Here is a 14,716-nt window from a genome sequence, read left to right on the forward strand (position 1 = left end):
CCTGTTCATGTTCCTAGATTGGAAGCTCCCTGGGACAAGGATCTTATCATATGGTAGGGGCTCAGATAGCACTGTGATGTGGAAGCCCATACAAACCTATACAGATACTTCTAAAGCACTGTGGACGGTGTTAATAATAATGAATCCACCAAGGTGTTAGAACACTAGTTTTTCCTACCTAGGCAAAGGACTTAAGCACGTGCTTAAGTGCTTTACTGAATGGGGTGGTTTGCTGAATTGGTGCTCAGAGTCTGATCCTGGGAGGCACTGAGCACCCCCAACTCTCATTCACATCACTGGGAGCTGAGGGTGCTCAGTGGCAGGATCCCTTTGTTACTGAGCTATAAGTGGATACGTGCTGGCATGAAAAGGAGTCTTTAGGGCAGGGGTTCTCACAACAAAGTTTTTTGTTGCCACACTGACATTTTTTCCTAAAATACATAATTAACTTTAGGAAAAACAAATAAATATACACGGATACACATCTAAATCATTGTAATTTATTTATGTGGGGTTTGTTGTAGCCTCAATAATAAAAATAATTCTGTGAAGTGAGATTTGTATGTTCATTAATGTCACTTTTCACAGCACACTTTTTCTCAACAAGCCCCAGGACAAATTAAGCCCTAAATCGGGGGTTTGAGGGGGAGGCAGCAGGGACCAGGGGCGATGGGGGAATGGCTGTGGGGCCAGGAAGGCAGCGGAGGTCCACGGAAATGGGGGATGGATGGGGGGGCTGGGGAGACAGCGAGGGCCTGGAGCAATAGTGGGGAGCCTGCATGGCTGGAGCCGGGGTCAGCACCTGCCGCTGCATGGTCAGAGCCAGGGTCCACACAGTTGAAGCTGGGGGTTGGAGCCTGCTGCCTCGTGGCTGGAGAGAGGGGTCAGCACCCAGGGCTGACTCCTGCTGCCACACGGCTGGAGCCTGGGACCTGAGCCAGGGGCCAGCATCCAGAGCCAGGGGCTGGAGCCCAAAGCTGAGGCCACATGGCCAGAAAAGCCCTGCAGCCAGGCTCCCAAAGTCCCACAGCTGGAGCCTGCCGCCTAACCACCGAGCGCCACCAAGGTGGGTCGAGAATTCACCTTGCTCCAGCAGCGTTGTGCCCCACATGTCGCCAGAGGTGGTGCAGGGCAGTGCATCCAGGAGCAATAGGAAGGGAGGGACGGGTTCCCGGTCACCACCCAGGAGGCTGTCATGGCTGCAGGGTGGATGCATTTGAGAAACACTGCTTTAGGGCATCTCTCCTTTGTGCTGAATTCCAAGGAGCAGAGATCTTTGGGCCTGTGAGGGAGGAGGGAGTGGAGCGTGGGCAGTGTTCATGGCATTTAAAAAAAAGTACATAAAGAATGCAGCTTGAGGGGATGGAGCCCTGACCGCCAATAAGCAACAACCGCTCGTCCTCCCCTCCTGTCTCTTTGCCCTCAGACAGAGATCTCACAGCCCACTTCTCGCATCCTTCTTTCTCCCTGGCTGTGGTTTCGGGGAACACTGGCTCTTTGGTCTCATTTATTCGTAACTCCGATGTACTTGAGCGATACTCCTGACCCAGATAAAGCTTATTTGTTTTCTGTGGGCCAGATGACAGGCACAGTTTGTAGGGGCGGGCAGCACGGAAACTGAGCCTACAGCTCCGTGCCTGGGTAACCCTGCTGTTTTGCAGATGCTCCCAATTTGGCAGCAAGGAGCTTTGACTCTCACTCTCCTAGGACTCTGGCATACAACAAACAGACTCAAAGGGCCTGCATGTCGCCCAGCTATTGGGAGCTCCTTAAATCAAGGCACTGGGACTTGGTAGGGAAGTACATAAACTTCATAGATCATTCATGTCTGCTCAGTGTGTGTGTTCACATGACTCTGGTTATGCCCCCAAAGTCCTGTCCCAGCATGCACTGGGCTCAGCCAAAGGCTTCTTTGGGCAGAAGCCTCCTCTTTGGTGGTTCTAAAGTCCTGGTTGTGACTCTCCACAAAATGTTACCTAGCCTGATCCTCACTCTTCGTGCAGGCAGAACTCCCACTGACTACCTGGTGCTGGAATGTCTCAGCTCTGTCACCTTCCTTGAATGGGTATAAGAGCAGGAGCTGCTCCTATGTCATGTGCTATTTTTGCATGAATGCATCTGTCAGGCTTCCTTCCCCACTCTGAACTCTAGGGTACAGATGTGGGGACCCGCATGAAAGACCCCCTAAGCTTATTTCTACCAGTTTAGGGTAAAACTTCCCCAAGGCACAAACTTTTTGCCCTTGGAGGGTACGCTGCCACCACCAAGTGATTTAACAAGGAATCAGGGAAAGGACCACTTGGAGTTCATATTCCCCCAAGCCTTACACCCCCTTTCCTGGGGAGGCTTGAGAATAATATCCTAACCAATTGGTTACAAAATGATCACAGACCCAAACCCCTGGGTCTTAGGATCATAGAGAAATCAGTCAGGCTTTTAAAAGAAACAGAACTTTATTAGAAAGAAAAAAGGTAAAAAAGCACCTCTGTGAAATTAGAATGGAAGATAATCTCACAAGCAGTCAGATTCAAAACATAGAGAATCCCTCTAGACAAAACCTTAAGTTACAAAAAGACACAAAACCAGGAATACACATTCCCTCCAGCACAACGAATTTCACAAGCCAAAAACGAAAGAAAATCTTACGCATTTTCTTGGTAGACTACTTACTAACTATAGGAATTGGATTGCTTGCTTTCTTGATCTGTCCCTGGGCAGAGGCATCACACAGACAGATAAAGCCTTCCCCCCACCCCAGATTTTAAAGTATCTTGTCCCCTTATTGGTCATTTTGGTCAGGTGCCAGCCAGGTTACTTGAGCTTCTTAACCCTTTACAGGTAAGAGGATTTAATAGTACTGTATCAGAGCTTCTTAACCCCTTCCCTTTATATTTATGACACGCCCCCCAAATCACAGATAGTGTGAAACACTGGCTTGATTTCTTCCTGGAGCTCTAGGAAAAAACAGAATTACTAAGACACATGCATCTGTAGATATACTACTAACTGTATAAAGACTAACAATATTTTTTATATTTCAAGGACGATTTTAACCAGTAGATTTTGGGAAACTTTCACGGGAGAGTGCATCAGCCACTTTGATCTGCTCCTGAGAAACATTGTCCTGACCAATGAGTTCTTTTTGCTCTTTATCTAATTCCAGATTCACTTCTGAGACATTAGACAGACATTCAGAAACTTGATTCACAGACAAACTGCTTTTTTGCACAGACAAACATTTGGAGAAACCCTCCACAGGCAAATCATTGCCCATAATAGACACAGGTTTAAGATCATTTCTTTCCTGTGACTGGTTACTGAACAAAGCTTTAACATCTTCCCCAATCCTTAGATCCTTAGGCAATAACTTCCTTACACCAGCTATAACTTCATGCTCAGTACCATTCCATTCAAGGTGAATTCTGGCTAAAGGCACTCTTACAGTAAACTCATAGAGGACTACAACATTCACACTCTGCTTTGGGAAGTAATCTTCCTCTTTGACTAGATCTGCTTTAACAAGAGTGATGTTAGAAGCCATAATTTGCCCTAAACAGCTTTTATGATTGTATAGTACTGTATCAAAGCTTCTTAACCCCTTCCCTTTATATTTATAACAGCATCGTAACCAAATATGACCCTAGTGAATCAAAAAGATTTATTGGTGGTTTCTTGTTGGAAGCCACCAACTCTGAGTGGCTGCAGCATATGTGTTTATTTTGAAATGCACCTCTTTGGCTAGGGTAAGTTTAAGTTACACATGGAGTTGGCCTTTGCTTTTTGCATCCAAGATCAGAGGATGCACTGAACCCTGCTCTTCTGATGTCAGCAAACTCTGGTGAGATTTAATTGGCAGAAAATTCACTCAGTGGGAGAACACCCTCTCGCTCAAGATTTCATAGCATTCGAAGGCGTCAGGGCACTCTCATATAATCTCTTAGGCAGATCCCTGGGCCCAACCAGCTGCTTTGATCCACATGTGTAATGCTTGCCATGCCAACTTCAAAGGGAGTGGTGTGCATATGCATGTGAGGGGCTGATTTTGGCCAGTGAATTTCAGCAAGGAGAGGTTTCTCCTAATTTTCCCATGGGGAGATGAGGGGAAATATGTTCTGCACCACGGAGTGGGCAAGGATCTCAGCTCTCCAAACCCAGCTGTGTGGGGAAACCTTGCAGTTCTCAGGACACCTTTGGAGGGCTGGAGCCTTTGTGCTGTCTCCAATGTCTTTATGTGATGCCTCAGGCCTTTGGTTCCCCACCAGTACATTGCACAGTACTCAGGGAGCTGTATTACCACGGCCTCCCCATCAACCTTCCAGGGGTCATTCCCAGTGTGGCAGGGGAAGCAGTGTGAGGTCATGGGGAATGATCTGAGGGAGGATGATGCCCAAGAGAGCAGCTGTCCCTGCCCCTACCAGAGCCATGGCAGCACTGTAGAGTTGGTTTAGAGAAGTTTCCCTGTGATTGAGGGTAGGGGAGGAGCAAGCCAGAGATCTGCTGCTTCCCCTGCTTACCCACAACCCTAGATCTAGCTCCCCTCCTCCAGCAAGCCTGGGAGGGAGCAGGGGAGAGCGGTTTCCAAACAGCGCATTTAGCTATTGAGTGGCGGAACATACTGGGCCCTTAGCAGATCTGGCTAATATTTAACATTTCATTTTAATTTTATTAAGTGAATTTAAGGCTGGTGAAAGCTGCCAGGGCATGCTGAAGACTGACGTCTTCTGTTTAATCCACACAACACACACAGCTTGCACAGCAGCAGTGCCCGCTTCCTTCACCCTGCCAAGCCTACGTGCCTCAAGTCCTGACCTGGGCTGGAAGGGTGGCTCAGGTCTTGTCCACACACAAACTTGCACCCGTTTAGTTAAACCAGCTTGAGTGGATTCTGTGATTTCGGTTTAAGCGTGTCTTATTTCTGTTTAGCTTAAGCCTGTCTAGCCCAGTGGGCTAGCTTGCCTTTATTATATTCATTGCTTTGCATTATATTCAGCAGTAATATAAGAAACCTACAGGCCTGTATCCTGTAAGACATTAGCTTCAACAAATTAGCATAAGTCTTGAGGCCTCTGAACATTGAACAGATAAACTTTGCACACATAAACGGCCCAACAGAAAACCCAAAGTATTTGGGGAGCTGAAAATAGGGTTTAAGGGGAAGTTCTGACCCCAGGTACATGAGTCAACCACAGAAGTTTCCTGGCAATGAACTGATGTACATAACAGGTACATGAGAGAGATACATCTAAGGTTAGCCTGCTTGCTTGCCTATATATCTTTTCTTATAAGTTTCTTATTTTCTTATGGGTTTGATTGTTTGTTTTATTATAGGTTTATATTATATCCTGCTTCTTCCCACCCCCGCTCCAACCCCGCCCCTCCTCTTCCCCGCCTCTTTCTGTATCCTCCCCCGAGCGCACCCCCTCCCTGCTCCTCCCCCTCCTTCCCAGTGCCTCTTGCATGCTGCGAAACGGCTGAGCTGCAGCTTTCAGGAGGCGCTGGGAGAGAGGGAGAGGAGTTGATTGGCAGGGGCCACTGGTGGGTGAGAGTGGGAGGGAGAGAGGGGAGCTGGCTGCCAATGGGTGCTATGCACTGGCTAATTGTTCTCTGTGGGTGCTCCAGCCCTGGAGCACCCATGGAGTTGGTGCCTATGCATAGGGGGCTTCCTAAGTTCATGGTGCATCACAGCTTGGAACTTGGAAAGAACCAAAAAAAACAGTTAGGACAGAAATAACAAATGTGATACCTACTCACAAAAGGGCCATGGTAATGAATTGACATGTATGATAATAAGTTGAGATCATTGCTATGCTAACTTCTAGGAAAAAGACACTGCACCATTAGTGAGGTGAGGAAATACAAATAAGGAAAAGGGGGAAAATCCCCTACTGAATATGCATCAAACATAACGGCAGTGTAACATACTATAAAAGTGGCATCGCAGCCCAGGGGCAGTAGAAGGAGGAGATGTAGTCCTTGGGAGGTGCCAGAATGATGGCCGTTGGTGATGAGGGGGAAGGTGATGGTGATGAGGAAGATGATGGCTAACACTTCAGGTTGTTCTACAAGGGATGATGTGAGTATATGGGTGTGCAGATGTAGATTCTGTAGTATCTCTGTCTACCTTACTGAGTTGGGGTGTTTGTGACTGTGCTAAATGTATTAATAAACTATATTTGTGAATATAAAAGAGTTCCTATACTGTGAGTGTTGCAACTGTGCACATCAGGGTTCCCAACTATAAAATCATTTGAATAATACTGGGCCTGATCTTGGGGCAAGAACCTGTCAACCCGCAAAGTGATAGCTGGGGATTCTTAAGTAATCAATATAATTAATACATAATCTAAAGATCAGGCAACTTAACTGACTTAAGCTAAATTGAAACAAGCTTGATTTTTGCTAAAATGCGAACACCCACACAGCCTTTTGCACCAGTTAAGCTGAACTGGCTTAAAATGACACCGTTGTTTCAATGCAGTATGTAAACTAGCCTTCAGTTTTCATGCACATCAGTGCTTGGCCTCTCCGCTGGGGCTGCCAACAAGGGGTGACCATTCTGATGGTGCATTTTTGTAGTGAGGGCATTTGTCCACTGGAAGCTGGACTGGCACCAGCGCCAAGTTGTCTAGCCACCCCCAAGGAGCCATTAGATCATTTGGTCAGGCAGAGTTGCTTTATGAGGCCTCATCTAGCTGATGTAATATCCACCGTCATAGTATCTAAGTGCTGATTACGGACCAGCTGCTGCTGTGGTGGATACCCTTTGCAACCCTGTTTATTTCAACGGGGCTGCTAAGGGAGGAATGCCACAGCAGCCTCTGGCCCTGTCAGAGTAGCAGGTGACATGTTCCTGCAGGTGTGGTGTTCTAACAGTAACAAAGAGAAACACAGTTGTCGATCTCCCTAGTATCTATGTAGCTGAGAAATGCAGCCCCCCACCCATCTGCTTGTTTGTTTCATTCAGTTCAATTACATTTTGTCTTTTAGACTGTAATCATAAATGGAATTTGGGTGTAAAACAGTCAGGCCTGATTCTGATCTCACCTACCTGGTATAAATCAGGAGTATCTCCACTGAAGTCAGTGAAAATACTCAGGGTTTAAACTTGTGGAAGATAAGAATCAAGCCCATGGGATCGGTCAGTCCTGCCCTGTCTACCTGGTATGGGTTTACACAGCAATGTGTGAACCCAAGATTTGGGGTGAAAGTAGGATTTTTGCACCTCATTTTATCAGCCAAGAATGAAAGACGAACGGTCAGATTCTGATACCCATATTCACATGGTGGATCTCCTTAATGCATGAGTCGTCTTATTGACTTTATTGGGACTTCCTCTGGAATATTCATTCTGTTATTCAGCGTGAGTAAGGGTGCTAGAATCCTGTGACTAGTTGGTGGCACCAGTCTAGTGGGTAAGCATGTTGAAAAAGCTGGAGAGAGGATGATGAGGAGTGGAAGGATTGAATTTGTTTTCATTGCTTCAAGACTTCACCCTTTCCAAGAAAAACAGTCTGCAGCTTGAATATTTATCTTGGTTAGAAGGGTGTACGTGTGTGCAAATGATGTGTGGATTTTTATGGGAGGGTGTGGAAGTGTGTACATGAGTGAAGTGTGAATCACACATAAATATCTCGGCGTCAACAGGTAGGTGAATTCTCTCAGTCGTGCGTGCGCGCGCCGATCTGTCTGCCTATCTGTCTAAAATCCACATAGCCACATGTAGGTGCATGTGCTTCAGAAGAGAGGGAAAGAGATCTGCGCAAGAATGTGCGTTTGTAAATATTTTTGTGTTGAGCAAGCTCTCTGTGGAACAAAACCAGATGTTTTTATGAGTCCTCAGCTCTTATCTGTTTTCTCGTGCTTTTTTTAGGATTTTATTTTATTTGGGGAAAGGGAAAGTCGCAGCGATGCCCTTGGAGGTGCGAGGAGAAAGCTATTTTTAATGAGGAATATGGTTTAGAACATCAACAACTAGCAGGGGATAAAAATACTCCTGTTTTGTGGCAAAGGAAGTGATTACTCCCTTGTGGGGAGGACAGAGCACCCCTCCTCCTTTGAGGAGGCTTCCTGTCGCTATTGTTCACCGCTGGGTCCGTATGTAGCACGTGCCCTTTCTTTTTCCAGGGAATTTGCAGGGAGGAAGCAGCAGGTTAAGTTGAAGTGATGTCTTAAGAACCGTCCCACCTGGCTGCATGGTTCTCATTGCAGAAAGACTGGCACGGGGCAAGTTGATTGCCGGGCTGTGGTTTTCCTGCCAAGAGCTGGCAGAGGAGCATACAAACTGGAAAATTACACCCTCTGCAGCGTATAGGGCAGCTGCTGCTCTACATTCAGACAACTTTAGGGCCAGATCCACAGCTGGCGTAAGTCGGAGTTGTTCATAGAATCTCAGGGTTGGAAGGGACCTCAGGAGGTCATCTAGTCCAACCCCCTGCTCAAAGCAGGACCAATCCCCAATTTTTGCCCCATATCCCTAAATGGCCCCCTCAAGGATTGAACTCACAACCCTGGGTTTAGCAGGCCAAAGCTCAAACCACTGAGCTATCCCTCCCCCCAAAAACAACTGTCACACAGAATGGCCCCCTCAAGGATTGAACTCAAAACCCTGGGTTTAGCAGGCCAGTGCTCAACCCACTAAGCTATCCCTCCCTCTATCTAACTCCCTGGCATCAGTGGAGTTAGGCCGGTTGGCACCAGCTAAGGATCTTGGCCTTAAATCTTCCCAAAGGATAAGCCTAAATTTCCAGTCGCAAGCTGTTACAAACCCTGTATGAGTGCTGTCCTGCGGTGTATGCAGTACACAGAGCACCCAGAGGGAATGTCATTTAGTCTGCTTAAAAAGGCACAGGAGTAACTTTCAGAAGTGGGCTCATTTGTGATGGGCTAATTATCTCTGCCTTTGTGTCAGACCTGGTGTAATTGTTCATCTGTGCTAGAGATCACACTCCCTCCTGTGCTTTGTCAGTGAGTACAAGATTGTGCATCCCCCTTAAAGGAAACGGCCTGGCTCTGTTTTGTGATCTAATGCAGATTAGCACAGCAGAGCTGGAACAAGGGGAGGCGGCCTGGCTTTACAGCCTCACTGTCCGGCTTTAGTGCAGTGCTACACGCGTGCCCTTTCTTTCCCCTCTGCATTTGCACTCTTGACAAGCTGTTCGTTTGTCTAAGGTGGAAATGGCGCAGAGAATAATATTGCCAGGCTGGGGAATGGCTGAACTGCACCTGTAGCGAAGAAGATCCAGTCCTGTTGGGTGGCTGCTGAGAGGTAATCTATAATTCACAAGGCCTTGCTGCTTCATGCAGATGGTGATATTGAAGCATGACTGATGCCAGCAGCGCAAAATCTCAGAGGCATTTCCTCCCCCCCTGTGCCCCCCCCGTCTTATTCTTTCCTCCTGGTTTGCTGTGGCTCTTAAATTAAAACCTTCCCAAGGCTAAGTGCTCCTGGTGCTGAGGAATTTCAGCCTTTACTCACAAACATCCCACATTTTCAGTGGCGGGTGGTACACTTCCCAAATATGGCTTCAGTGACAATTGAGGTCACTCAGTCCCTTAACAAGAGTGGACTTGGGCTGGTTTATAGCTTGGGAATGAGTGGATACACACATGCACTTGCTTCCACTGTGTCTATTTCATTGTTCTAGTCTGGGCTGGGTGTGGTAGGGAGGAGGAAGCCTGTCTTTGAACCAGGGGTCAGGCTACAGGAGTAACTTAACTCTTTGTTGTCTGAATAGTGTCTGCATCTGGGAAGGTGACACAAGCACTTTCCGTAGCCACTTGATGCTGTTGGCTTAGCATCATCTGGTTGGCAGCCCCCATTGGATTGCTATGGAGCAGGACCATCGGCTGAATGGAGCCAGCTGTGGCACGCAGTGGTGGCAAGGATGGCTGCTCTGCTGGGATTGGGGGAATCAAGGAACGTAAAATATAGATGCCTATTGGAGAAAGAGACCTTGTTCGGAATCTTAGTATGTTATCAATTGACTCTATGATGCAGATTTTCCTCCCAGCGAGTAATGAAATAATAAATCAGATTTGTGGTGTTCATAAGATTAAATGTTTTTTTGAAGATGAAATCGCCCTCTAGGGCCTGTTATAACCCAAAGCTGAAAGTGCTTCCTTTGCTCAACATGTAATTGTTACCAGGCCATTTCTGGGCCACAAAACCACCATTGTTGATTATCAGAGTCTGTAATTCTAACTGCTCCGCTGGCTTGAAGTGTTTCAAGAGGAGAGAGACAAAACTGAGAGGAGAGGTACTTAGAAGAGGGGCAGGAAGAAGGGAGTGGAAAGACTGTCTTGTGGTTTAAAGCACGGGACAGGGAGCCAGGCAAGTAGCAAGTAGTAGTTCCTGGCTCTGTCACATACTTTCTGTATGAACTTGGACAAGTCACTTAACCCTCTGTGCCTCAGTTTCCTTACCTGCAACATGAGGATGATGCTACTTCCCTAAGTTGCAGGGATATATTGTGCATTTTCATCCAGCAATGTTTGTACAGGGCCTTTGTGGTTTCTATGGAAGAGTGCCATAGAAAGCTTGTAAAAGAGCCAGTAGAGGGGAGAAAATAAAGGCAGCTCCAAATGATCTGATATCTCACTGCCTCTTCTTTAATACATCTGTAATTGCATAGGCAGGAGCGTTTATGGCCTTTTCTGGTCTGCCTAAAATGTGGTATGTGTGTGTGTAGAAGGGGGTGGAGGATTGCGGTATATAATAATCACCTTCACTGTACGCACCCAGTGATTAGCTTGATAGTTGTAGACCGCGCTGCCATAAAGGCCCGTTAAACATTCTTTATCAGACAACCAAAGGCATAAATGTTAACGTTTTGAAGTTCATAAGCCAGTTTCAGCCACTTGTTCTCTTGGTTATTTTTGCAGTTCAGTCGTGCGGGGGTCGTTTGAATTCAAAGGATGCTGGTTACATTACTTCACCTGGATACCCACAGGACTACCCCTCCCACCAGAACTGCGAGTGGCTCATTTACGCCCCGGAAGCAAATCAGAAGATTATCCTCAACTTCAACCCTCATTTTGAAATTGAGAAACATGACTGCAAGTAAGAGCCTTCCTCTTCTTCTTTACGAGATAATCTGCTCCTCCTCCTCTTCCTCTCTTAACTAGAAAGGCGAGGACCAAGCACACCCAGAAACAGGAAACTGGGTGGTGGCCCCAGTCTGCAAAGCATCCCTCGCTATGTCACCCTCCTTCAGAGTCTGGCTTACCTTGTAGCAGGCTGTCGTGTGACTCCATCGCACTCAAAGGGAAAGGGCTTGAATCCCAGCCTCGGATAGTGATCCTTAGCACATAGAAGGTGTTGGTTCTGTTCCCTGCACCGGTGCTGATCTGCTACACTTGGTGAATTCTGATTTTGAAGGAGAGACCAGGAAGCGGGTTATCCAGGAAAATCAATTAGCAGCTAGTAAATAATTAACAGCATCAATAGGCACCATTAAAGGCTGAATTAATGATGTGGTCTCTGTGGATTTATAATCCAGTATGTACCCTCCGGAGTCTGTGACCAACTATTGGGATGTCTGAAATGTGGAAAAGTTTAGAGTCTCCTAAAATGGAGCTGATTCTGCAGTCTTTCCACACGCAGTATTCCCTTTGATTTATGATAGCATCCACATATCAGACTCTAGGATCAGGTCCACTGACACAAAACAATCAGCACAATCTTAGGTGAATTTTTTGAAGATTGAAAATTATGGTGCCAGATCCTCAGCAGGTGTAAATCAGCATAGCTTCAATGGTTTCAACTGCTTTACACCCGTTGAGGATGTGGCCCATTCTAATCACATAGGCCCTGATCCAACCAGTGCTGAAGTCGGTGAGTGTTGAAGGAGTTCAGTACTTTGCAGGATCAGGGCCATGTACCGTAGCGGGCGGGGGGGGGGAGCAGGAACTCTGACCATGGAGATAAATGAACACAGGTGATCTAAGCAAAATAGTGAGGGACGTGATCATGGTTTTATTGTTGTGCGTTTAGGCAGAGCTGCATAACTTGCTGGTGGCTAAATGCAGTCACTCAAAACCCATGGTAATAAAAATGTTACAGTTCCACTGGACTGTGACCCAGGAGACTCGGATTCTATTTCTGCCTCAGCAACTGGCCTATTGGGTGACCTTGGGCAAGTCATTTCCCCTCTCTGGGTGACAGTTTGCCCTTTTGTAAAATGGGTACTGATCTCCCTTGCAAAGCACTTTGAGATCTACTGATGAAAACCCTATTAAGAGCTTGGTAATATTAGCTTTTAGTACATAGAGGGGAGTGTGATATGGCAGTAGGAGTTAAGAGTCCTGGTTCTGACACTGACTCGTTCTGTTGCCTTAGCCAAGTCAGGGCCAGCATTGCAAAAGTGCTTAACACCCACAGGCAGCCCCAGCTTTCAGAAGAACTGAGCATGTTGGAAGCTGAATGCTTTTGGAGATCTGGCCCTTTAGCAGTATATGTGGGAGCTGAGTTCTTTTTGAAAAGCTGTCCCCAGCTGCAGGTGTTAAGCACTTGAAAATCTGACCCCGAAACTGTTGCCCCACATTTTGCCTGTTTTCCCATCTATAAAATGGGGATAAGAATGCAGTTGTGGCAAGCGCCACCAGCTGTCACTATTACAGCTAGTTTTCCAAGTTCTTTTTCTTAGTGTGTGAGCAATTTTGTAGTCTTAGAAGAAAGGTTGGTGTTGGTACTTTTGGTTGCATAAGGCTCTAGGTGGAGGGAGCTCTGTGAGCAGCACGAGAATTCGCTGTCTGCAGTGGTCTCTAGTTAGAAACAATTCTTGAGGCAGAGTTGCTCCCTAGGAACTAGGTATCAGTGCTGGGCTGAGAATGCTGAAGTTGGGGATTGCCTGCATCTCTGTTTTAGGATTGGTGCATGCGTGTAAATAATGTAAATTACACTTTTGGAATATATCCACGCCACTGATTCCTCCTCCTCCTTCTCTGAGCTGCAAGGGCCTGGCTGCCTGCTCCTGCTCCACAGGAGTGCAAGGCTGGTGTCAGAATGGGATATTGGTGTCAGAAGGGGCACTAAATATGTGTTAATTCCTGGGTAAGGCTCAGTCAGTGAGCTTTCTGAGATCACTGCAAAGAAGTTTCTCCCACAGTGCTGATTATTTTAATTGTTTTCTCTTTTGCCCTTTTTTTTTGGAGGCACATCTGTTCAGTCCCATATTTCTTTTTCTTTTTTTAAGCTGTGTCCAGCCACATTAGGAAGTAACTGGGCCTTCTCCCTCCCCCATCATGAAAGGAATAATTTGGTGTAATTGAAGCCCTCGAAGGCCTTTCTCTTTCTCTGCTTCATCCCTGCTCCAAAGAAGCTCCTTAGTTTGGAAAGCACTTCAAAACAAGGAAAATTGGCCGTCTTCTGTTATTTTCTTCTCCTGTGTGTTAGTCACAGCAAGGATCTTAATGCTTGTAGGGTGGGCGCTTTCTAAAATAAAGCCTGGGAAAAACAGGCCATTGTCTGTGCTGCCCTTCCGACGCAATAATGCAGCAGTAAAGCCGGGAGCAAAAGGAGAAAGAGAAAGAGAGAAGCTCTGGTTAAGACCTGCCAAACTATTCGGAAATAATTGTAATAGCCCGTCTGCTCCCCGTTTCTTCCTCTCAGCACTGCAAGTGCAGCTGCCGTTTTCCTCCTGCTTCAGTCCCATGCAGTGGGATTGGGTATCTGCTATCTGAACCGGGAAGCGGTGTCCAGTTTGAAAAGAGCAGGCTGCTTTGGTGAAAGGTTGCCATTCTGTCACATTGCATTGCGTGCACATGCCAAGTTTTATTTTTGATCTCAGGAGAGACTTGAACCAGCCTCCTGTAGATGAGAAATGAAGATTATTCCCAGTCACGTGGCTGTTCTACCCAATCCTTCGTAATTGCCATTTCTCTGTTCAGTCTGTGCTGTTTGCTTGGAAAATCCAACTCAGAAGCTTCAGTGTTGCGTGAATCACTGCATTCTATAGCCACCTTTTCCAGTCATGAGTCCCTTCCCCAGCTACGTTTCTCTTTGGATTGTTAAAAGCCCCTTCCAGAGATTCTCTCCTGAAATCTACCATCAGCTGCTCTGCTGAACTAATGGTGCTGAAGGATTAGACTGGGCAGAGCTGCCTTTGAATTCCAAGTCTTTTCTGTATAAACAGGGTGGAAGCAGACTCATTTCACATCATAGTGGAACAGTCTTGCTCCCAAGACAGACAAAAGAACCTCTCATTTGAGTCATGATGGCTTAACCAGGAAAGCATTATCTAAAAATATACATACATAAAAAACAGCCCAGCATGTTTTTTCTGTCGACTTTTTCTGAACATGAAATGCAGTTGAATTATGAATAACCCAGTGGACATGCTGTCTCTGGCTGTGATGATTTCACATACAGTATTGGCTTCAACAAGAGTACTTGTAGCCCCCTCTGGTGGTATCATGCCAAACAAGACAAGAGAGTTTTGGTCCTTGTGAGAGAGGTGGCTGTTCAGAGAGCTGGCAGAATGAAAACCAAAGATGAGCCTGAGCTACCGAGTTTGGACCTTCCCCAGAATTTGGATCCAAAGGAGTGGCCTCATCTCGAATGAAAACTGGTTTTAGAAGAAGGGTACGGTAGAAAGTACTATGGGGAATTCATGCACATTTACCCTGATATGAGGAGAACAGAACTTAAAGGAACAGTGCTCCCAGTCTGGTGCTGACCTGCCCATAATTTAACTCACCTTACACATGTCTCATATTT

The 14,716-nt window shown here is 46.5% G+C and overlaps 1 protein-coding gene across 5 annotated transcripts in view; it reads left to right on the top strand.

Annotated features, from left to right (window-relative positions):
• The window catches only part of NRP2 (neuropilin 2), a 121,578-nt gene that overhangs the window by 10,360 nt on the left and 96,502 nt on the right, over positions 1-14,716 (top strand). For all 5 annotated transcript variants that reach the window (XM_074967988.1, XM_074967990.1, XM_074967989.1 and 2 more), the window contains exon 2: positions 10,882-11,059. In XM_074967988.1, the coding sequence (XP_074824089.1) occupies positions 10,882-11,059 (178 nt within the window). The remainder of the gene's footprint in view (positions 1-10,881; positions 11,060-14,716) is intronic.

Source organism: Natator depressus, chromosome 11 (genome assembly GCF_965152275.1).
Source record: "Natator depressus isolate rNatDep1 chromosome 11, rNatDep2.hap1, whole genome shotgun sequence".
NCBI lineage: Eukaryota > Metazoa > Chordata > Testudines > Cheloniidae > Natator > Natator depressus.